At 38.5% G+C, this 22,151-nt stretch overlaps 1 protein-coding gene across 6 annotated transcripts in view; it reads right to left on the reverse strand.

Annotated features, from left to right (window-relative positions):
* LOC108034775 (hepatic leukemia factor) overlaps window positions 1–22,151 on the reverse strand; it is a 58,655-nt gene that overhangs the window by 25,857 nt on the left and 10,647 nt on the right. The window contains exons 1-2 of one of the 6 annotated variants that reach the window (XM_017109728.3): window positions 19,549–19,850; window positions 17,433–18,436 (exon numbers count right to left, since the gene is read on the reverse strand). The exons of 2 other annotated variants lie outside the window; for them this stretch is intronic. In XM_017109728.3, coding sequence (XP_016965217.1) covers window positions 17,433–17,535 — 103 coding nt within the window. In that variant the 5' untranslated portion in view covers window positions 17,536–18,436; window positions 19,549–19,850. Of the gene's footprint in view, window positions 1–17,432; window positions 18,437–19,548; window positions 19,851–22,151 lie in introns of those variants that run through there. 3 more of the 6 variants (XM_017109727.3, XM_017109733.3, XM_050886434.1) reach the window with 3 other exon arrangements.

Below are 22,151 nucleotides of genomic sequence, written 5' to 3' on the forward strand. Positions count from 1 at the left end.
TCAAGGGGAGCATTCAGGGGGCGGCGGCAATGTATCGTTTAATCTGAACGATTCGGCCAGCGCACGTGTCTCAGCCAACGGTCTTGCGTCCGCCGATGGGCTCCAATGTTTGAGCAGTCTGCCTGGGTGGGCGGCTGGGCGGAAGTGGGGGGCGGTGGGTGGTAGGCGGCCAGACAAGTTGCCTGCAGCAAAAAACAAAACGAGAAGCTCTCTGCCGCTCCGAAGAGAGCGCAGGCAAGAGCGGAATCTCAGAGCTTTCGCCAGCTTTCCGTTTCGGTTTCACCACAGCAGCCGGTAGGTGGCTCTAGAGCTTTTTCCGCACAGTGGGGCAGATAGTTAAATGATCTTTTGAAATAAAACGGAGTATACTACTCTACTACTCTATTTACAACAAATACAATTTAATGAAATTTGAAAATATTTGTTTACACCAAAAAATCTTTAACTTATAATATTTACTATTTTATAAGTACAAAATATTAAATTCGTACCCTATTTTAAACCTCCAATGTGCTTAAAACGTCTGGCATTAGAGCATTCTACGTAAAATGGAAACATCAGACAAAACTAATTAATAAAGTGTCTTGCCTTTATTTGAAATTTTAAAAAAAAATCGAGGAAAATCTAAGTTTAAACATTAAACTTCAGTCATTTTAAACAATTCTTTTCAATTTTTGTTGAACTAACAAAAAAAGAGGTGAAGAAAAATTGTAGGTCAAACTTATACATATGTATATATTAAACTTTAATTTCAGATATTTAAACAATTGCTTCGTTAATTATTGCTCTACTTTCAGCATTGACGCAGACAATAATGATTTACTCCCCGATGACTTTGTTAATAAGTCTAATTTGTTCAAAAATTAGCGTAATTATAAAAATATACAACCCACCGTCGACATACCCACAGATTAATCAAAAATAAATTGCCTACGAAGCGAAAGGGAACTAGAGTGAAAACACTTTTTCGATAGCTTGAATAAAAATGTTTTTTTCGTGCCCAAAAAAATACTGCGCTCGCCTTTGTTTATTTATAACTTTATTCATTCAGAAAATGTCAATGGTTGACAGTTGCCAGTTGCCCGCGATAGATGGCGCCACAGCTGAAAAACAAAACTGGGAAATATGGTCTGCGACAAAAAATGGAAGCAGCTGACCCAATGCTTAAAATTCAATAATTTAACTAAGAACTAGTTTTGGGGTACAAAAAAAAACGCCACGTTCTTATATTTGTTCCTGTATTCAGTTTCCATTTCATTTAGTTTTTGTGCTCGCAAGAATTTCTAGACACTTTGTCTTCTGACAGTTCTAAATGTGTAAAACATTGCTTAAACCCAAAATAAAATCAAAGGCATTCTCCACGCGTGTTCCCCTTCCTCAACTTTCGCCGCCCAATAACCAAATTATATATAGTTTTCATTTTTAAATATACATGTTGGTACTTTTTCAATGATTTTTTTTGGATTTGAAAAAAACCTACTCAATGGCAATTTCCTGCGTTTCGCTCTCAATAAGCTCGTAATGGAAATTAACCCTTTGTTGTCAGAAATGATGCAACCGGGTTTTCAAATTGTCGTTCACATGAAAACTACTTCGAACTAGTAAAAATGTTGTTTGCATGCACATCTCATCGGTCGCTTAACCCCCCACTGCCCCTCGATTTTGGCCCATGAGTGGCGTTAATTGAGCTCTTTATTGTTGTTGTCGGTTCAGCTTGCTTTTTGCTTTTTTGTAATTGCCGACGAGTGTTAATTAACTAAGCTGTCGGTTAGCATATAAAGTTGAAAGTGGAAATGAAATGTTTCGGCTTTTATTGGGGCGGCATTGGATCTTGGGATAAGGAAAAAATTATATTTTTTATAGCAATTAGAAAAAATTTCTTCAATTTTATTCTCATTTAAATGATAAATCATTTATCTAAACCATTTCTTCGACGTGACATTTTATTATGTGCATATTACTTGTTGAAATATATCCCTCTATTTCTACTCACCATTTCCTTGTATTCTACCAAACAATTATAATTTTTGAAAAGAGCTCACTCACCTGAAAAGAAAGAAAAAAATAAAAACCATTTTAATTAAAATCACAATTTTATGTAAAGCCGTTAATACATATGTTCGGTCATTTTGGGTAATTAAAGAAAGCAATTCGTGTATAAGGTGTATTAGAGGGGAAATAAAGACACTTTCGCATTTGGGAAAACAATTAATTTCTAAAAATTGTTCACCCAGAAAGGGAATAGAAAAGTTCCTCGATCTAATCAAGGAAAACATGTTTGCCGTCATGTTTAAAAGGGAAAACTACGAAAAAGAATCAGAAAAAAAGGCAAGGAAATTTTCGAGTGTTTAAAGCAACTGGCAATCATTGGAAACATTAAATGCATTTGTCAAAAATCCCGAGACATTTTCTCGATTTATAAATTCGTTGAACTCGTATTTTCCTCTGCATTTTTGACACTTTTCCAAGTAATTAACGAATTCAGCCAGCACAATAGTGGCAATTGAGAAACCACTTAAGAGCGAGGAAAATGTGTGAATAATATTTTTTATTGATTTAGCTGTGGGAAAATTTGTTGCGCACTCTTGTTGGCTCATTAAGTGAGCAAACATATTTTCGCATTTCGCATTTCGTGGCCATTTGGCAGATGATTAGACGAATGCACATACCTCATACGCCCTGTTCGCCATATGCAACTTTTCATAGTAATAAATCTGCCCCACTTTGCCGCGCCCGAGCGGCAAATGCAATTTCATCTTTGATCAAAGGCCAAATTGAATTTTCTATTCCAATTCCCACAAGCCGAGGCGGGAATTTCGGAATTTAGGAAAATTCTGAAACATATTCGTCCACATCCATCAGGCAGTTCTGCCACCTTAAAGTTTTTATTTCCCAAATTTTTGGTTTTCCTTAACTTGGGGGCGCAGGTGTATTGTATTCACTGTGAGTGGGTGGCTTGCCATTTGGCCCGCGGCAAATTTCAGTACGTATATTTACCCATAAATCCATGAGAAATCTTTAAGTAAATTAGCTAACTAAAGAAATTAATTGGGCGGCAAATTGGTTTAAGGTCTTTGTCGTTATATCTCCCATTTAGCTCAGTTCACTCGCAGTTTACTGCCCCTTAGTCTTTACTATTTTATATATTTTTACTTTAATTTATTTTTTACCCTTTCGCCGCCGCAATTTCCCTTCGCCAACTGGGAATCGCCTGCACTCTTTGCCTGCAACACTTTCCGCCGACCACTGGCATTTTCCCCATTCTTTTTAATCGTAAAGCCAACAATTGCTTTGATTTTCCTGCCATTTTCCGGCCAACCAAACCGCAACTTAATTGAAATGAAAACCAAATTTTAATGAAGCAAACCATGAAGCGACACCAGGCGGACTGATGGAAAGGGACCCGACTTGGGGTGGAATTTTCATTTTACAGTTTTCCTTTTGTTTTTCGCTCTTCCCGCCACCCCCCTTTATTCTGGGTCCTACATTGTCGCTGTTCTCGTTGCTACTTTAAGTGTTTTTTGTTTGCAGTTTTCCGTCTGTCAGTATTTCCTTTTTTTTGTTTTTCCTTCTTGTTCTTTTTTTTTGTCTTTCAATGAATTGAGTGGGGCACACACTACTTACACCCCCACCCGACCCATTCGCCCATTTCCGCCCCCCGTGGGCAGCCATGAATCGACTTTCATCAAATGCAAACCGTTTCACAGTCTCTTATGCAAATTTTCTTTCACTTTTTTGCAGCTCTTTCAATTTGCGATTTCGTCTTCCTTTTTCACAGTGGCCACTTGCCGAATGCGTTTGCATCTCACAGTTTGATATACTCGTACTCGCACTGCGGCCGAGGGCAGCACAACTTTGCCCAGAAGTCTGCCTCTTCTGCAGAGTACAGAACCTGGCACTTAGTCAATGTCCGGACTTTGTCTATCCGTCCGGAAGTGTGCTTAAAGCATTAGCTGCATTCTGTGTAATTTGGTTTAAATATCTCACACATTCAACTAAAAAAAGAATCTCAAAGTTTGCAATTTGCACAGATATTTTACTATTAAATCCGCACAAAAAAGGGTACCATGCAATTTTTGAGATAAAAAAAAATAAAAAAATAATAATAACAACGTTTATTTTATTTTTTATTTTTAATTTTATATTTTTTTAAACGTGTTTTAGGTTTTGTGTCACTAAAAATATGTGGAATTAAAATTTAATTTAAATATAAACCTACACTTTTTATTTTTTACCCCTTCTCAACTGACAAACAACAAGTTGTAACATCCTGGCAAGAGGAAAAAAGTAAAAGTTTATTCTTATTTGCTGAGCTAATTAACGGAATATGTCGATTGCTATTTGATTAGAACCCTCGCAAACCCCCCATTCTCTTAACCCCTTTTCGCCCAACCCCCTTTTGGCTGCTCGTGATGTGTTTTTTTCTTATTTTTTCCCATCCTCTCTTTGTTTGCTCAACAAATTAAGTCAATTTTTTGGCAGCTGCCTCAGCTCGTTTTGTTGCTGCTGTTGTTGGCTTAAATTAATGCATGTCTCTCAGTTGGCCTCTTCTCGGCGTGTTAATTGAATAAAAAGCATGTGTGGCAATGGCCAGAGGGGCGGCGGTTCGGCTTTTTCCTAGGGGGGCGGTACTGGGGGTCTAAGAAAACAGCAGTGAAATAGTTGAGCACGCCTAGCTGCTCTCAAGTGCCGAGGTTCGCGTCTCCACATACATATAAGTCCGCCAAGCCATCCACACCCTGCCTTGCCTTGCTTCACCTGGTCAGCACTGGGAAAAAACATCAATACTAAACTAAACCTATGAGGACTTTCAAATTTCACAAAATTAATAGGGTTATTTTTATTTTAAGAAGATTGTTTGCTTTTAAAGCACGATTTTAAGCAGCATGCTATCATTAATCATGCTAAATATTAAATAACTGATCCTACATTTGTTTTATTTCTTTGATTCTTATACTATCTTAGAAATGTCCTAAAATGTGCAATGCAAATAGTATTTCTTTTAAATATATCTAAAAAGTGGTTAGTAAAAAAACTAGTTCTTTCAAGAAAAGATTTCTTTAAGGAAATAAATAATATAATATAATTGGTGTATTTTTCAGAATTTTAATTATTTTAAAAAATGTAAGTCAATGAATGGTTCCCATTTTAGGCTTCACAAAGTGCCCTTCTACCTTAAAATTTAATTTTAGCCCTACTTTTTCTGCCTGTGCATTGGGTGGGGAACCCCCTCTCTGAACCACCTGATCCACCAGTTATCCGTAGTTCAGGCCTCGCTTTCTGCCGTGTGCATCTAATAAACGCAAATTGACAACGAGAACCCGGGGAGATGGGAGGCCAAAGGAGATGAAAGATGATGATGGCTGGGCATGGGTACATGGAGGGCAGCACGGAGCAGCGAACATAGTGGAACACTCGTGACACTTTAATCTGGCGGATAGGGTAAATAGACAAAGTAGTCATCAAGTCGGGCTGAATTCCCCGGGCGGCGGGCACACAATGAGCTAGGCAAACGGGCCTGACTGGGCAAATATTACACACATCGAGGTGTCAAAAACGACAGCCCACTATTATAAGAACAATGTAAGTCAAGCTCGATGATGATGTAAAGTCATCGCGATGATCTAAGGCGTTTCCCCAAGAAATTAGCGTGACCGTATAAAAAGTTCAGAAATAAATTTATGATGGGGAATTTGATTTATGAAACCGATCCGTTGACTAATTGTCCAAAGACTAAAAAATCTTAATGGAATAGAAATACTTTTTTTATTATTATAAGTAAAAATTGTTGCTTTTTATTACTTGGTTTACTGCATAATCCGAGCCTCCATAAATTAGTCTTCTGATTATGTCCAAATCCCTATCCATCACTTTAATTATATATGACCCACATAAAATATGCTTTATAGCTGCCCTCATAAAATGCCCATTGAATACGAAAGGCTAAACCTAAAAATCGAAAACTGATAGCTGATAAGGTAAAGCCAGACGAGACGCCACAACTATCGATGTCCACTCGAATCGGGCTTTATTTACAATCCGAATACCTGTATACCCGTGCAGCCATATCCCATGGATAAGGTGGTGCTGGTAGCTTACCCCACAAAATTCTATAAATTACGCTGAAACATTTTTGAGCAAAGTGATTATCTTTCTCGAAATTGATTGGCCATAAATGTGTCGGGAAAAATATCTGCGGCCAGGGAACATTTTGGTCTAAAATCACTCTAATAATTCTCTTTGTCATTTCGGCCACTTTCTCTATCGAGTGCAACACCTCGTTCGCAGATCAACCTTTATTGCTCATCTCATCTCCGGCCGTTTATTGTTCATTTTCATTTTCCCGGCCCAATTTATTGGCCCCATGCCAGGAGGCGGCATTCTCCTGCTATTGTATAATGTCCATATCGCTATATCTATATCTATAACCGTGGCCACAGCCACACAAACGCCTGTACCGTGTTTTTATATGGTGTAATCAGCCTGTGTCTGCCTTCTGCTGATGACTGTAATCAAGGCAATCAAACAACAAATTTTCACACTTTATTGCAGTTGGGAGGTGTTTGTTCTAAAATTTATTCGAATTTATTTACCTAATATTTGTTTTGGAATTTTATTATTTATTTTTAAGTATGCATTACTTTTTTTTGGATTTTTTGTTGTAGGTTGTTTTTTTATAATTTGTGGAATTCGGAATTTATTTGGGGTCTGGTTGACATATATTTTTGATGGCGGATTAACTTGGAATATAGAAATTAGTCAGGGACATTTTCCGCTCGAACTGCGTCACCCAGTGATTTATGAAACGAGCTGGCAAAGTTCTAGTTCAATGATGTCTACGACTTCGGAAAATGTAAAACTATAATATCTCAACACAATTAGCCTAAAGACATGTATTTTTCTGTACAAAATTCTATACAATTTTTACTTCTGACGTCGCCGCCCCCCGAAACATTTATATTTCCTTATAAAAGTGATTTATGATGATCCCACAATGTTCTAGTTCAATGAATCATGGATTTTAATATTTATTTAAGTTTCTTTAGATTTAATGCTTAATTTTTTTAGATATATTACCGAAATTTGCAAAACAAAATTGATTTTAATTTGATTTATTTTTCCTAATCAATGTCTCAATACTCCTACCCCAATTCCCTGCCATAAACTTATATTTTCCTGGCCAAAAAGAACATACAAATTAGGTAAATTTTTGGGGGCCAGAATAATGTCTCAACTTCCACTGCTCGTTCAATCTTATCAAACGTCCTTGAGTGTCGCAGTCAACAAAGTTTTACGACCACCAGCCGAAAAACTTTCGGGTCTCCTTAATAGGAATAATATTTTTTTTTGACAATTGCCATCAAGAGAAGAAGAAAAATCGCAAATAGTAGGTATTTAACTCGTTTAAATGGAAATTCTTCCATTTGGCGGTGGAAAAATACCAACCTTTATAGACAAAAAGAAAAGCTGAAAAACTGAAGGCAAAGCTCACGAAAAATTATGAGAAATGAATGACGTCCAAATGTTCTCGAAGGTTAAGACAAATGGCACATGTTGTCGCCCACTTTCAGGGGGGTTGACAAAGAGTCTTAAGAGTCAACGAGTCCACCCCTACTGCCACCTTCCGTTCGATGAAAAGTTGGGCCAAGATAAATAGTTCCAAAAAGGAAAACAAATCAGTTAACAAAGGCCAAGGAAAAGAAACCAAATGGAAATGGATATAAAGGCGAATGACTCATCTGAGTTTTTATTTTTCCGTGGCAGGCGGGAGGACGGTGGGTGGTGGCTCGGAAAATTTCGTTGAAACTTTGATGGGCTAGAATTTCATTCTGATAATTGCGTTGAACATTCGACTCTTTGGGAATAACAAAACTCCCTCAAGGTGCTCTCTCCCCCCGCTGTGTCGCCTGATTTTAGCCTAGGTAAAATGTTGTAGTTTTGTGTGCACTTCTGGCCGGGAGCCAAGGCGTCTGCCATCTTGATAAAGTGTTGGCCAAAAAACGTACGCCACATTAGTGGCAGACTATGTACAGGAAGGGGCCCAGCGGACCGGGGGATCCCCCCTGGCAACACACGTCTATGTGGGATGGCTATCGGGATGGCTATGGCTATGGCTACACGTCGGCCGGCCATGTATGAGTTACTAGAAGAAATAGAAATGTCATTTGACAAAAGCGAGTGCACGAGATACTCGAGGCAGAGTGGAAGGGTGCCCAGATCGAAGGGGTGTGCGATATAAGTGGTGCTATGGGCCAGGCAAAATGTCAAGCGAATGCAAGCCAAACTAATTGCAGAGCAGGCCAACAAAGAGGACCGCTGCGATAGATAGACTAATATAATGACTCGCAGGCCCCCGTCTTTGATTTGGGCAAATGATTGGGGGGCGGTGCGCTGTCTCTGATGGTGAGGGCACTGATTTTATCACCTGGCTGAGATGCCAATAACTCAGGAGACAAGAAAGTTTTAGTTAGGGAATGTTATCAAAAAAGCAATCCATGTAGTGCCATTTCGGTGCCTTAAAAATCAGCTACAAAATATTAATTGGATAAAAAAGTCCCAAAGAAAAGCATTACTAATACAAGATAATACAATTACTGTGGTAAAAATAATTTATTGTATTTATTAATTTGCATGGATGTGTTTTCTTTTCGGTGTCTTAAAAATCAGCTCAAAAAATATTTATTGAATAAAAGAGTCCCAAAAAATCTGTAACAATATAAAATATAATATAAAAAAAATAAACAGCCTCTGAGTACCAGCTATTTAATTTTATAAAATTATTTTTACTCCAGTAAAAAATACCTATTTATTATATTCCCTGCCTAGTAGTTAGTTTTTAACTAGCTCATCCACCTTCTCTCCCGCTCTGTGTACTATAAATGGGTTGCGCTTTGAATATTTCATCGAAAACCCCCCTAAGTAATGTCTCGACTTGCACTCCCTGTGCAATCTTTAGCTTAATGGCCAACAAATTGTTGCTTTGACCCGACTCAGCTTGACCATGCTTACCACCCCCAACCCAGCCCGAACCCACATGATGACCTTATGTACAGTGTAAGCGCCACTACAATCGCAACTCTGGTCACGCACATAGGGCCGAGTTACTCGGGCCCACTCAAAACAAATTAAAGCTCAATTTGCCTTCGTTATAAACTAATCAATTTTTTACAACACAACCACCTCGGTGCCGCACACGTTTTTTATTGAAAACTTGATGGAAGGATCAAAAGTAGAGCGATTCAGCAATAATTGAGATTGGATACACATTTGTACAACGACCTTTGGTTAGGGATGCGTGTTCAGCCCAAGAAACTGACAGGGGTTCCGAGAAGCATTAAAGGGGCTGGTGTTTTGACATTGTGGCAAGATGACAACGAAGGAGGTCGGGAAAATGGATAAATAAATAATAGAAGACACCAAGAAAAGATATTGATATCGATTTTTAGTGCTTCCTTTAGCGATAGCCGCCTTTAATTCCCATAAATCCCTTGTTTATAGAACCGCACCCCCCAAATGGGAAAATAAACTGCAAGCTAAAGGCCAAATTATTTATAATATCCCCTAGCCCGCCCCCAAATGTCTGTGAATTCAGCTGGATATCGATAGAATTGCAACTTCTGCGTTTTGACTTATCGTAAACATTAATTGATAAAGTACATATATCTACAGACTGTCAGTATCCAAGGGACTTTAGATTGTTTGTCCAACAAAAGCCGCTGACACAAGAAGTCTCCGTGACAAATGAGCCGGGAAGGCAAATAAAATTTCAATTCAAGCAAGTGAGATTATTAAGATCGATGTGCGTACGTTTTCACAAAAGGGCAGATAAGCCTGAATATCAAATAACTGAATCTATCATAGTTTTCAGGAAGTTTCGCTCATATCAAGTTTGGGGCTATCTAGCCCCAAGGCACAAGCGAGCTATTTGCTATAAAATTATATACAAATACAGAGAACTCTTAAGTAATTCCTCGAAGGCTCTTGGCCATATCAACAGTGCCAGTCGTAAAAGAGCCAATAAAAATGCAATTCCTAGGCGAAAGTGATAAGAAATATTATGAATGCTAACTCCTTTGATCCGCCACGGAGCCGTAACAAAAGTGAAAGAAAAAACAGCCTTGATATCGATCAATTTCCCGTCTTTAGTGATTGTTTTTCGGCTTCATTTTGCACAAATTGAGGTCAACTGCACAGCCTTATCACCGCATGGCCAAAAATATTTTAAGTACCTATGTATGTGTAATTATAGTAATCTGGAAACAATTGATAATTGCGTCAGCAGCCACCCCCAAAGGCGAAAGACTAATTGAAAGAGCAGCCCAACTAGAAAGAACACGCACACACATTCTATGCGGCAAGTCGAATTTTCCAAAAATATGTTTGTGCAATTAAAAATAAAACGAACGAATGCCAAAAGATATGCAGAGAATGAAAACAATTTTAAAAGGTAAATTAAGCTAATGGATGTTTTCGTCCGGGGCGCGGGACAGCGGAGGCTGTCTGCCAAGAAGCTCCAAATTGCAATTACTTGTTGCAGCAATTTTCATTTATTTCGCTAACTAATTTTAGCTTCTCTGTTGCTGTTTTTTTCCTCTTGGATTTTTTCTATTTTCAAAAGCAAATCATTTCGGGCACTGAGAAATATAAAAATGTTTACTATTCTCCCTCAGTTGAGAATGTTTAGTTGAAATCATTTTTCACGCTTTCCTTTGCAGATTCTATCTTTCGTTCATTTCCAAGATTTTTTTCCGCCTTAGTGCTCATCGTTCAGCACATGATCAACGGCCCGAACTACGTCAGCAAGGCGAGAAAAAAACTGATTATGCTGGGGGAAAAGCTAAGGTAAATGTGTGATTTTTGTTGACCCACGAACGAAACTGATTAGGAAAATGTGCTTGGAAAAATCGGATTTAAGTGCCTTTGATAGCGGCGAGTGTATTTATACATATAAATAATCTCAACGGGGGTAATTTGTCAAATGTCAAGAGCTGGGTGACAAACACCTATATAACTAACCTTGAAGGGGGGCGAATTTAAAGGGTGTAGCTATCTCAATCCTAATTTGCTTATTTTTAACTTTTGTTAAGCTTCCAGAGGGGTTTCTCCACTACTTCTTATATTTTCTCTATTTGTATTACCCCTACTTTTTATCTTTTCCTAAACCTTGTCTGGAGATTACGCATACGCCCCGTGTGCCCATACATCTTGTCTGCAATTTCATCACAGCGCTGAAATATCGCCTCGTGTCTCACTTTATTAAACGCTAAATGGCCAACTTTGTTTGCCCAATATTTTATTTTATTTTCCCTTGGTTGTTAAACTGAAACTCGTGATTGAGTTCAACTAATCGGGGAGCCAGTCTTAACAATTTAGACACGTTTTCCGCCAGGGGCAGAGAAAATAAAAAAAAAAAAAACAAAGCAAGGGGCCTTAGGCAAAGCTCTCTTGTTTTCCTAGTGTTAGTTAAAACAGCAAGACACTAACGTGGCTTAAGATGCTTTAGTTGGGCTTATGTTTTCTGGGTAAACGAGAGGGGGCGGTAGTCGTGCAAAATGGGGGAAAAAGAGAGCAAGCCTAGTATTACCGGCTCATAAAAGACAATAACAATTACGGGCCAAAATGAAAACAAAAACGTAAGTGAATCTCAGAGATACCATGCTCACAGATGCACTGCGCATGTCTCTGCCTTTTTGGAGACTTGTCTTCTCTCCCCTTGAGTCTCTCTATGGAGAGCACTTTCCACCCACCCAGTGTGTGGGCGTCGTATTTCGAACATGTCCTTCGAATTTCCGGGTTTTGCTACTTTGACATTTGCAACATGCTACGCCTGGCTAAAAGCAAGAAGCCGAACCAGTCGGGAAACACAGCGTAAGGGGGCTTAGAAAGTGTGTTCGTAAGCGGGGGGATCTTTCGGGGGATACGCTTGCCCTGGCTGAGTGGCACAACATTCTTCGGATACGAGTATTTTTGAGGCCCCAGCTGCTTCGGCTTCTGCCACCGCCGCTGCTGCTTCCTGTTTACAACCAACACATGTTCAATTCATGGGTGTACGCCAGCGGGGTGAAATGGGGGAGGGGCGTAGAGCACGACAGGACATTCCACAGAAAAAATCTGTGCAATGCTGGCGGGCGGTGAGGGCAGGGTATCAAAACTCTATATAGGTCTGTGTGTCTTTTGTGTGCCGCCAAGGAGGGTTACTTCCCTTTGTATTTCCTCGATTTTTCGGCATTTCGCGAACTTTTATTTCTGTTGCCATTTCCATTTCCCCCATCGCTTGCTTCTTCCCCCTAATTCTGGTATTTTTTCATATCCTTTTTGACGTCATCGCGGGGGCAAACAAATGAAGTCAACATTATTTCATTTATGGATTTTGTTATTAATGTTGCACGAACTGTGAATGTTTTAGTGCCCTCTTGTCGATGTGCTCTTGCTGTTGCTATTGTTATTTTTAGTGCTCAATTTTGCTGGCTGGCTTTCGTGACTGTTTTCCAACTTCCTGGCAGTTTGTTTTATGTGCCACTCCGGCTCTTATTCTTGTTGCTGTTGTTGTCCATCATTTTGCCAACAGAAATTCCGGTGGCAACGCCTACGAGCAACTTTAAGAGCACATCAAAAAATTATTGTTTGCCCAGGGCCAGGCCGTTTTATTAAATACATTTTTAAGGATAAAAGGGTTTGGGCGAAATGAAAAATACATTATTAAAATGAAGAGCATACTTCTGAGCACCGGAAAAAAATCATAGCAAATTTTAAATGTTTTACATGTTTGTGGGATTTTTAAAAGCAAATAATCTCTTTATTTCATTTAAAAATAAATCTCATAAATAGTTATTCTGTTATTCACCCTCAAAGCGGGAAAAATAATCACTAACATTTTAAAAGAAAAAAGAAATAAAATTTTTATTTTTGAATACAAAACTATACAGCTTTTTCAAACATTCACTTCGATTAATTTAAAAGATTTTTATTGCATGTGTGCATTAATAATATTCCCCTCTTACTTGTTAGAATGTCAAAAACACTTACAATAAAGAGCAATATTTTTCCCAGTGCACGTGAACCTCAGCGAAACTGAAGCCGAAGTCGGCGGGCGGCAAATGCCAAAAAGTGTTGCCTGCTTTCAGGAGCCGCCAGGAGAATACGTATACGTCTAGTTGTCCGTGTGTTAGTTTCGGATTTAAGTCGCACACAGCCACACGAGTGTGTTGTGAGCGTTCGCTCGCTTTGTGGTATTTAACCTTAATTTGATTCCTTTTTCAGCCATTTTCCTGCTGCTTTTCCTCTTTTCCCCTATTTTTTGAATGGCTGCCTTCGCCAGGTACAAAAAGTTGCCGACGTCCTTGCTGCGGATGATACAGAAAGGTTGGCATGGCCAAATGCCAGCGAGTAATTTCCTACTTTACTTTTTTAAATGGCCAAGTCAGCGAAAAATTGATTAAACATTTCCACTCACACTTTATGCCAAAGATTTGCACACATTTAGACGTATAGATAATGCTGCAGATATGCGATTTTGATACGCATCGCGATCTTCTAAAATAGACATGGCAAACATATTGTTTGACCGCAATTTGCGGGAACAACGAAAAAATTGCCACCAGCTGCCTGGCATGACAAATTCACACGCCAGCATTTTTGCCCGCTCAGTTTGGTTTTTCCTCAGCTGCAGCCGCTTTCTTGCCCCGTGCGAATTTAAATATATATTTATGAAAAATATTTTTCACACTTTGTAGCCACTTTTGTTTGATATTTCTACTATGAGCTTTTCACACATTTCGCCTAATTAAAATGGCAAAAACACACGGATGTTTTATCTTCAGATTCGCCACCATTCAAGGCGGGTTTTTCAATTAAAAGTTTTAATTGCATAAAGCCAAGTCAATGAATCAATGAGTTGGCTAGAAGTTTTCCAAAGGGCAAAGCCGGATTCTCGTGCCAAACTTATGTTCACAGCTCGATGCATTTTAATCGCCATCTTCACAGGTGGTGACAGGCATGCAAAGTGCAAGCCGAATGCATGGGTAATCGATGTGATTACATAAACATTGATTCACTTTGGTCATTATCAATTGACGACCCACACGGCGTTCCTTTCGGGAGATTGTCATTGGAAAAAAATCTAGATTAATGATTAGCTACTAATTTGCAATCAATAATGATGGGCAGGCAAAAAAAGGAGAGGGGAGGAGATAGTCAATCCCTGCCACTTGTTTACTCGGTCAAACAACAATTTGAGCTGTCATTTATTTATGCCAATTGCCGGCGCTTCGTTTTATGCAACATTGACATGCAAATCGAATGAAATATAATTGCACATCAGGCCGAGCAAAGACAGCGTGGTTATGGAACGAGACGGAGCCACATGGCGTTTGCAGATAGCATTTTAAATTCCACTTGAAATAATGCATTCGTTGGCTTTCATAATTCAATTGGACGGCGTACAGGTGATGGCAAGCAATTATGTTTCACTTTAAAGTTTATTTAACTGGGGGGAAATGAATACGAAAGTGAATCACTCAAATATTTAGCAGGCTAAGTGATTTAGCTTGGCAATTTCGGGATCCCTGATGGCGTTTTAAGACTGTTTCTAATTACTCTCAAGAGGGGAGAGCCTCATTTTATTATTAAAGGAATATAAAATACTGATTTATTACCAGTAGAAAAATTGAAAATATATTTGAGAGTGGGTATTTATTTAATGATTTAAAATACTGGAATTAGAGGGATTTGTGGTTTAGCTTCAAGTGATATCTAAAGAGTTAACCGCCTAAGTATAAATTATAGTATATTCATGATCAACCTCCTTTTGGAAATTCCTATAAATCTCTTGACACATTTACCCCTCTGTAATTTGATTAACTAAATAATGCCCATAAATCTGAATAAGAAACTATCCGTGCAACCTCAGTTCTTAAGCATTTGACTTGGAAATAACTGGAATTGGGCGAATGAGTCCCCCTGAAACCGACGACTCATCCGACTTTCAATTGGATCACTAGCTCATCAGCTAGATACAAATCAAATGCCTTTGCTTATCAGAGGAACTAAACCAACTTTTGAGCTTTGTACTCGACGGCGGCACACGCTGCTGTTGGCTTTTTGCTTTTATTGTCTTACACTCGAAGAATTTATGTGGGCAGGCGAGTGATTTGTGCCAGACGAGCGACTCCTTTCCTTGCAACTAAGTCCGGCAATCTTATCTCCCCCCTCGCCAGTTGGTTCATGTAAGATTTTGTAGTTTAGTGCGGCTTATCGCTCACTTGATTTGAAACGGCGTCCCTCTACACTTGGACTGTTGCACTGGTAAAAACAGGATGGCGTTTAGGTTGGGAGATTTGTTAGTTTAATTGTTCATAAATATTGTATCTTTAGGATGATTCATCATAAAGATCAAGAGGTATTTAGTATGAAATACTTTATGCCAAATCCCTTAGATACATATTGATAGCTGTATCTCTATAAATAAAAACCCCAAAAACTCTAGAAAATTATTTCTGTGCATCCAACGCTCTTCACACTTGCCCCTGGCTATCTGTGGCTTATCAGCCTGTTTCACCCTCTTTTCCGATGTTTATTTTGCCGTATTTAACTAGTGTGTTTTATAAAGCGTAATTTTCCTTTTTTTAATGCGGTAATCAAATGCTTGTTAACACACGACAACGCTTGGGTGATAAGAAGTACGGAAAAAATTAAAACAAAAGAAAGAGCTTAGCTAAAAAAACTAGAGGACAGCCTCAATACGTATGCTACAATAAATTAAAAAATGAAATACAAAGGCTTTTGGCCAGACGAAAAAGGTTTGCCACAAGTGAGTGCTCGGGTTTCCGCTTATTGATTTATGGAAACAACTTGAGAGCCAAATGAAAGGGGAGACCTGGGCCTGCTTTTCATTATGCTGACCGATTATGACACTTTTTAATGGAATTTTCTCGTTCTGCTTTTATGCTATTGATTTCTGGTTACGTTGCCGCCAGCCAAGTGGGCGTTCCCCGGTGGGCGGGGCAGCAAAAAGTACAAAAAAAAATGCCACAGCACACAAAAATGGCAAAAATAAGAGAATTAAAATGCTTTCTGAATCGAATTCCTTCCCAGAGATGGGATATTCTTTTTTTTTCGAAGCCATATGCTGGTCAAGAGCAATTCCTTTCTTATGCAAATGTCTTGGAACAGATTTAAACGGGTTAAAATGTGTGTGTGGGGCGGGTGAAAATGCCAGACAACAAGATGGTGCAGCAAAATTGCTGTGTAATTGTTTGGAAAAAGAAATTGCAATTGAAATGCAATGAAAAGTGGATGCAAGTGCAGCAAAGTAAGATAAACGACGGCCTTGAGATGATAAATAAATGGTACCAGCAGAATCAAAGAACTTCGAACTTAGATTCAAAATCAATCTAAGATATTGATTTATTTGTGGGATAAATTAAATGACAAGTGTATCTCTGGTATGGTATTAAATTTAAAAAAATACAAAATAAACTAAAAGTAATCTAGTGAGTAATAGAAACCACAATCTCCCCCGAAAAAATTCCATGGCGAGGCGACCGAAATGTCATCCACTTAACCCAAAAATATTCCTACAGACGCTAAAAGCTAATTATTTACAATAATTCGATGGCCGACCCAGATTGCTCAATGGGTAAAGGCATTGATAACACCGTCTCGGTGTCCGGCACTTGAGGAGGGGGTTAATCGAGGCGGATCTGGGCGGGGTCAGCCCCCGTTCAATGTACTTCAATGACCCCACAACCACGAGTGCTGCATGCGACACTCGCTCGACTTGACCATGTTCCGCACTTTATACACTTTAACCTTGCGACAACCCTCAGCTCGTTTTGCCCCCACTCGCCCTTTGCTGGCGGGTTAATAGCCTTATCAATTTTGATTTGAAGCGTACTTCGACATGAACCAATAGACAGATAGATAGATAGATAGATAGAAAGATACTTGCATTACTGCCCTAATGAAGAGCCCTGGAAAGGGCTCCCCAAATGGGTCATCTTTTGCCCGGGCAACACACCCGAATAAAATCCACTCCCACCGCAATCAAATTGATTTATGTTCGGGGAAGACATGAAAAATGTTTCGGTTTTATTTTAAACATTATTTTGCCATTAATTTGGATTTGGGTTATACGAAACGTGTCTAAATCTTCTGCCTTCTGCCACCCCAAAAGCGCTTCCTCTATTTCCCCCCCCGTTATTTTGCATATTTCCGGACGTGCGATGACCCAATCACAGAATAATTCGTATTTTATGACTTTGCCTTTTTTTAGGTCTGAGCTATATTTTTGTGGGTGCTTCTCAAGTGGTAACAGATTGCCAGCACTTGCGGGTAATGTTTTTTCTTTTTAGTACATACTATTTTCGAAACGTTTCAATTGCAGAACATTATGCTCAAGTATCTTTTACCCTTCGATGGGGCTCTCTACTCACCATTTATGCCGCTGATCAGTGGATAGTTACCATCACGGCCGCCAATTAAGTTTTTTAAACCAGTTTCGATCAGTGTTGGGGACGATCGCTCCCTGTCGCTCATTTTTTCATAAAAATTTCCGAAATTTTGTGATTATACACGAACAAAAAAATGTCTCGTTGCGGGTTTTACACTGGCCTGCAGTTTGCTGTTGCTTTTTCAGTTAGGTTTCTTTTTGCTTTCTTATAGATTTTTTAGCAACAATAAGAGTTTTAATGATGTTTATCTCACAACAATAACAATTAATCAATTATTAAATTTACAACGAACGAAATTCGTATCTCACTTTGAGGGTTATTTTGATTTGGTTGCTTAGTTTAGTTATATGTTGTTTTGTTTTTTGGATCACAATCGAAATTAATTTAATTAAACCTTTGAAAATATTGCACGTTTCCCGTTACGTTTTATTGCTTTGTCTATATATATACGATCTTTCTCTATAGATTTTTACATAGATACTTGTCGTGTTATATATAGAGATGTATATAGATATATTTGTATATTATTACTTTTCTGTTGGATTTTTGTTATGCTGGCTATAAATAAAGGCACCGCGAATTCATTCAACAATATTTTTATGTTTCAACAACAACTTTTGCGAGTACAACAAGAAATGTTGGGTGTTTTGTTTTCTGTTTTTTCTTTTGCGTTAAAACTAATTCATGTGGCTGTTAAAAAGTACGTTCCGCTGACTTTTTGGTTGCTTTTGTTAGGTTTATTTTTGTGTAATTGAATTTGTTGTTTCATTGGCTAATTAAGCTATTTTTATAGCGCTTTCCTGCTGCAAATACCGAATGCGTTTCTCTAGTTGCAGTATTTTACTTTGCTGTGGCTTTTCTCTTTTGTTTTCCTCGGTGTTCTTTTTTTTTTGTTGACAGTTTTCAGTTTGAAAAACGTTTAACGCTGAAATTTGTTGTTAGGCTTTTTCGCTTCTGCGTTTTTTATTTTTATTTCTGCGGCGGCACTAAAAATAAAATCAATTGCTTTTTGGTTAGAGTTCTGCTTGGCTTTCTATATATATTTATATATATATTATTTTGTATTCTATATACATATGTATCTGTATCTTGTAGGTATGTGATATCTTATTGTACAGTTATAAAGCACTAATATGGCATTTGCAATAGTTGGTCGCCCGGCGTGCGACAGAGATGGCAGATTTGGTGAAGAAGAAGCAGCTGCAGCAGCTCTTATTTTCTTTATTTTTTTTGTGTTCTTTATTTTTTGGAGAATTTTAGGTATAGTTATGGGTGAGTGGGTGGCGGCGAGAGAGAGACGGCGAGAGAGTAGGCGAAAACGACGAGCGCCCGACAGGGAAAATCGATGAAAAATGTTGACAACAGAAACGCGAGCAACAACACCAAAACACACACAAACGCACCGACTTTTAAGGACTTTTATTTAAATTTCTATATTATGATATATGCTTTTAATAGGTGATTTTTGTTTGATTTTTAGGGGTGTGTATTATCCTTTGGTGTTTTTTTTTTTTGTATTCAGATTGGTTAGAGGAAAGAATTTTCTTTTTAATTGTACCGTTTATGCGGTGCGTTTTTCTGGTATCCGCGTATCCGTGCGTTTGTATCTCAACGAACGACGCTCGACGTGTGAGTGTTTCAGCGTGTGCTGCTGTTTTTACTGTAAAAATACGCTTCGGTCGCGCTCGGCTCGCCTCGGGTGCCTATTGCGGGTGTAGTTGTGGCCGCTCTGCCGGCGTCGCTGTCGACGCAGAGCGCATGTGACAAGCGCCTACGAAAAACCGAAATTCGAAGTTCGAAAGGTCGCCGAAAAAGACGGTGAAAGAGAAGAAAGAGGCGGCCGCGGAAAGAGGATGCGGAAGTGGGGCCAACTCTACACTATCCCACAGCGGAGATGCATTTCCCGTGACTGAGAGAGAAAGGTGGAGAGACGGAGAGCCAGAGATGCCGAGCGCGGGAGAGAGTGCGCGCAAGTCAGCTGATTGTTGTTTCTGTTTGTTTTACAATGCTTTTTGCACTATGAACATTACACTCACATTTCCCACGAAAGATACAAATGTATATAGATATATATATATATGCCAGCAGACAAACTTACAAACACGCGCTTGTTTTTTGGTTTTTAAAATACACATCAGTTGGTTTTAAACTGTACACTTTTTTCGTTAACTGCCTGGCAGTGACACGTGCTTTTTGCTTAAAATCTTTAGGTTTTTGGCCAATTTTAAAGCTTTCATTATAGTTTATCTCTGCCTTCGGTCACGTTATTTTTGCCAATTTTTTCTGCATAAAAATGTGAAATTATTTCGAATTTTTCGCTTTTAATTTGTTATGTTTTTAGTGTGGCTTTTGTGGCGCTGAATGTTCAACTAACTTCTGACTGGCACACGCGCTCGTTTCATTGCAAAGTGTAAAAGTGTAGAAACACGCCGCCTGAAATGAGAGAGATACAGTACGGAGAGCGGCTAAGGGCAAACTCACAGATACAGATGCAGAGCTTGCTCGAACACAGATACAACACGCTTGGGCTTAGAAATAACGCTCTCGCTCTGTGCGAATTCTCGCTCTTTTTTGGCCGCGTGTTTTGCCTGTTCTTTTTTGGAAACCTTTTTTTTTCAGCGCGCGCAACTTAAAAAAAGTTAAACAAAATATTCTCTGATTTTTATGTAATTTATAACTAAAACAGAGAGATATTAAGCATGCTGCTAAGCTTCGCTTAAGATACTCTCTTCCTTGCTGTGCCGCCTATAGCTCAGTTTCTACACTGAGACATAATAATTAAAAATTCAATTGCTTTTGGCATGTTACCTAGATAAGTAATGAATGGTTTGGTGACAGTTTGAAGGATGTTAGAATCTCTTGAAGTAAAAAATGTAATAGGATCGTGTTGTATTCATATTTTAAGGCCAACTATAAACAACTTTTAAATTAATACATTTAAAAATTGTAAGCTGAGTACAAGAAGTTTTATTTCTCTTTTTTCAGTGCAATGCTTCTAATTGCCTTCTAATCATTTGCTCGCTCACTCACACGCGCGCAAAACTTTTGGCATTTTCCACTGCGTCTCAAAGTTCACTTTTTGATATTGCGGCTCTCACTGAGTGAGAGAGCCAAAAAGTATCTCGCGGATGGCCGGAGTATCTGGGAGATCGCGAGCCGGCCTGTGCGCCTCTGGCTGAATTTTTATTTATTTTGTTTCATTTCAATTTACTCATGCAAAAGTGTTGATTTTTTGTTCAGCTCTGCCCGGCTATTACGTCAATGGAACAAAACGCTGACGTTTGTAGTTGTACGAACTCGAGTATCTCTATCTGTATCTGTATCTTTGGCCGCAGATGTAGATGTATCTGTAGCTGAATCTTTGGCACTGCGGCAACTACAGTGTTCATTTCAATGTTTTTAGGTTCTGTTCCTCTCGCTCTCTCCCTCTCTGATTTATCTGCCACTCGCGAGTTTCTTTATTTTTCACTATTTCGGTTGTATTTCTTTTTTTGCGATTTATTTTTCTTTTTTTTTTGTTATTATTTCTAACATGTATTTGCGGCGACGTCGACGCGAGCAGCGCTCACGTGAGTTGATTTCATAGCTACGAAAACCTTTTTAATGTGTGGAAATTTTTGTTTGTTTGTTGTAGTTGTTTCTTTTTCCCCCCTATTTCTTCGCTGTAATTTGTATAAATAAACACGAAATTGTAGAAACGAGAATCGAGAGCAGAGAACCCCGCAAAAACCGAGAATATTTTGCACTTTAACGATTTATGAAGGAGCTGGGGCAATTAGAACGCCATGAAATTGGACTTTTCAGTGGGGCGGGAACGAAGGTTAGCATCTTCGCCAGGTGGCAAATAAATATTAGTATATAGTGGAACTCAATATTCTTCGATTATAACGAAGCGAAAAGTATCTGCGCTGATAAGAGCTCATACTCAATTAATTGCCTGGCGTAAACAAAATAATTAAAATACGAAAAGCTCTCATCGAACCTATTTTAATAGTTTTTATTGACATCATTTGCAAATTCATTCAGTTGCCGTGCGTTCTATTAAGTCTTAGAGCATCCTTGTAGTCAATATTTTGTTAAGAGAAAATAAAATGTATTTTAAACAGGGACAGTCTAAAAAAAAGTCATTAACCTAATTGCAAAATTGCTGCTATGCCCATTAAAATGCATGCCATGTACTTACCAAATATTTTAAATGGCATTCTAACGAGTTTGTTCAGATAGAGCACGATTCATATATTATCTAAAGAAATATGTGTGAACTTATTCAAACGCATAATTATGTTTTATCTAAAGAAATATGTGTGAACTTATTCAAACGCATAATTATGTTTTATAGATTTTTATGAACAAAGGAATGAAAGGAAAATTGTATATCTATAATGGTTATTTAAATCTTTAAATTCAACTACTAAGATACTAATAGATATTTTGCGGCGTCCAATAGAGGGTTTCAATTCTACAATTTTATAATTTTTGATATAATTATTTCCCGGTTAGAAATCGTACACCGACCCTGATCACGACATTGCCTGACCTTTTGTCCGCCCCCATCACCCACTGACCTTGCCGAGTGCTAGCGAACCAAGATAGTTCCGCCGCCAACCTTCGACAAGATCAACAACTGATCAACTACAAAGCGCTTCGAATCAAAATAGTTTAACCAAATTTGAAGGCACCCTAAGCCAAGGGGATTCGTAC

Source organism: Drosophila biarmipes, chromosome 3L (assembly GCF_025231255.1).
Source record: "Drosophila biarmipes strain raj3 chromosome 3L, RU_DBia_V1.1, whole genome shotgun sequence".
In the NCBI taxonomy this organism is placed as follows: domain Eukaryota; kingdom Metazoa; phylum Arthropoda; class Insecta; order Diptera; family Drosophilidae; genus Drosophila; species Drosophila biarmipes.